General features: G+C 37.0%; 1 protein-coding gene across 1 annotated transcript in view; it reads left to right on the plus strand.

Moving 5' to 3' along the window:
• The first annotated feature begins 523 nt into the window (after nt 1–523).
• LOC102671130 (failed axon connections) overlaps nt 524–2,434 on the plus strand; it is a 32,572-nt gene continuing 30,661 nt past the window's right edge. Inside the window, exon 1 of the mRNA XM_006616216.2 lies at nt 524–1,085. Coding sequence (XP_006616279.1) covers nt 744–1,085 — 342 coding nt within the window. The 5' untranslated portion in view covers nt 524–743. The remainder of the gene's footprint in view (nt 1,086–2,434) is intronic.

Here is a 2,434-nt window from a genome sequence, read left to right on the forward strand (position 1 = left end):
GAGCCCTGTTCTTCTCTCTCGAGAGCATTAGAATTAATCTAAATTTAAAATATAATAAATATATGAAACAAAAATATATGTTATCACTGCAACTACTACTTGTATCATATAATTATAAAAATTAATACTGCTAATAGCATGTATATAAATAAAAGAAAATTGAGATACAATTTAATAATAGAAATATATATATTATATATTACAATGTATTTCATAGTTCATTCCGGGTACCTAAATACATAGTTGCGAGTTTGTTCGGCCCTCTTGAGATGGCGATGGCGGCAGTGTTGCCAGGCAAGACTAACCACAGCGAAGTGGAAGCGAACCTGCTTATGGGGGTTTTGCGGGAGGAAAGGAGGGATTCAAAAGGACTTGGATGAAAAAAGAAAGGTAGAATCAACAGAGAAAGAGAGAAAGAGTGGCACGCGGACCGGGCAGGGGTGGCGGGCCAATTAAATATGGCGATAGCAGTGGGGTGTGGCGCTTGCGCATGCGCAACATCAATTTTAGCTGGGGGGACAGGAACTGTGGATAGAACGGGGCAGCGACGAGAAGGAACCGGCCGGCAAGCAGAGGGATCGACGAGTACCCGGCATACGTTTGTGTGGTGCGCGCTGTCTTCGAGAGATAGGCTTCCAGTGTCGCTCGAGAACTTGTTCGTCGACGTTTGTTTCCTTGCTCGCTCGTACAAAACGTTTTCTCGTTTTCATTAAAATCGGTTGGACTTGTGAAAAATAATCAAAATGACGATGGCAACGGAAACAGAAAATACTGGGCCAGAAAGCAAAGAGATAAAAGATGTGAAAGAGATGAAAGAAGCATTGAAGGACGAAACGCCGCCGGACAATAAGCAGGAGGAGAAAGATGCGGCGAAAAAGGAAGAAAATAAAAAAGAAGAGACCGCTGACGCCGCGGCCGCTACGCCATCCTCGGCACCGACCAAAGCTATCAGCGTGCATAAAACCAACTTCGAGAAGGATGTTGTTTATCTATATCAGTTCTCCCGAATACCTCTTTTGCCATCCATCTCACCTTATTGTCTCAAGGTGGAAACATGGTTGCGACTCAATGGTATTAAATATGAGGTAAGTCTATTATTATATTTTCTCTGATATAAGAATCATTTGAATTTCGAAATTCATAATACAGACAAAACAAAATCGATGTGAGTATAATACTCCCAAGGTTGAATTCTAGGCGTCATGTTTCTTTCTGATATCTAAGAACGCGTCCTTTTGATTTTTTACAAGCTAGTTAAGTTAAGTTTCAATGTATTCCTTATACTAAAAATATATATAATTTCATCAAACCGTCGAACGTGATATATTTAAATAAGATACAAAAGATAAATCCTTTACCGATTATTTCAAAATGGCGACTCTTGTCAACCTTTGTGTGCTCAAAGCAATGTTTAAATGTGCTTTCAACATAATTTTCGATCGATTTTCGTTACTTTCTGTGCAATTGGGATTTCGTTTTGATTGTAAATTTATTCTTGTTACAATGTTGACAGATCATTCACTCATGATTCATGATTTTCTCAAGAATTTTATACTTCTTATCACAATATCGATTTCTCTTAACTAAAAACTTGAAAAAAATATTTGCATATTTTTTTCAAATTATTAAAAATTTAAATACATGAAATTTTACGTAAATTAATTTAACATTTATTAATATATTTAAAATTTTACTATAGAAGTTTTTGATTTTTATGCCATAGAGGGTTAAAGTAATCTAGTAGCTTACCTTGAATTTCAGATACAAATATTTATAGAAACCTTATAATGTTTACACTCAAGCTTTTAAACAAGCAGCGATAATGTACTCACGTCTCTTTTGATGGTGGCAAGACTTAAGCATGTAATCGTGCATGTAATAGCTAAACATATAAGAATCTCATTCCCATTATACGATATGTATACACGTCAGCTTAATCCACGAGAACATCAAACCTGTTATGTTTCGAACTTAGCAATCTTTTATTGTTAGATCTCGCTTCGATATATATATATATATATATATATATAAAGTTTCGTGAAAGATATATATATATATCACGAAACTTTCATCCAAATAAAACATCGGTGATCTCGTTGAGATTATGTTCCGATTTTCAATGTTTCAAAAAAAAAAAAAAATTAATCAACGATTTCTCTTATTGCGCGTAGTTATGGTTTCCATCGTAAAAATTTTATATCCGCCACGAGAATAAGGCAGCCGGATGACGGGTGCACACGATCGAAAAGCATGAAAATATATTTTCTCGTGAAAGAGGTGAAAGGCCCGGCGGCATGCATTCCTCTACGGACTTTTAAAACGGGTTTCTGCGTCTCGCGTGGGGGGCAAGCCGGAGAGCCTATTGGAGGGCTTCTAACTTGAACAGAGGCAAAATGCCCCCGTGTGCGTCGTGGTTTGATCCTGCGCGTTTCTG

This window comes from Apis dorsata, unplaced genomic scaffold (genome assembly GCF_000469605.1).
Source record: "Apis dorsata unplaced genomic scaffold, Apis dorsata 1.3 scaffold_256, whole genome shotgun sequence".
NCBI lineage: Eukaryota > Metazoa > Arthropoda > Insecta > Hymenoptera > Apidae > Apis > Apis dorsata.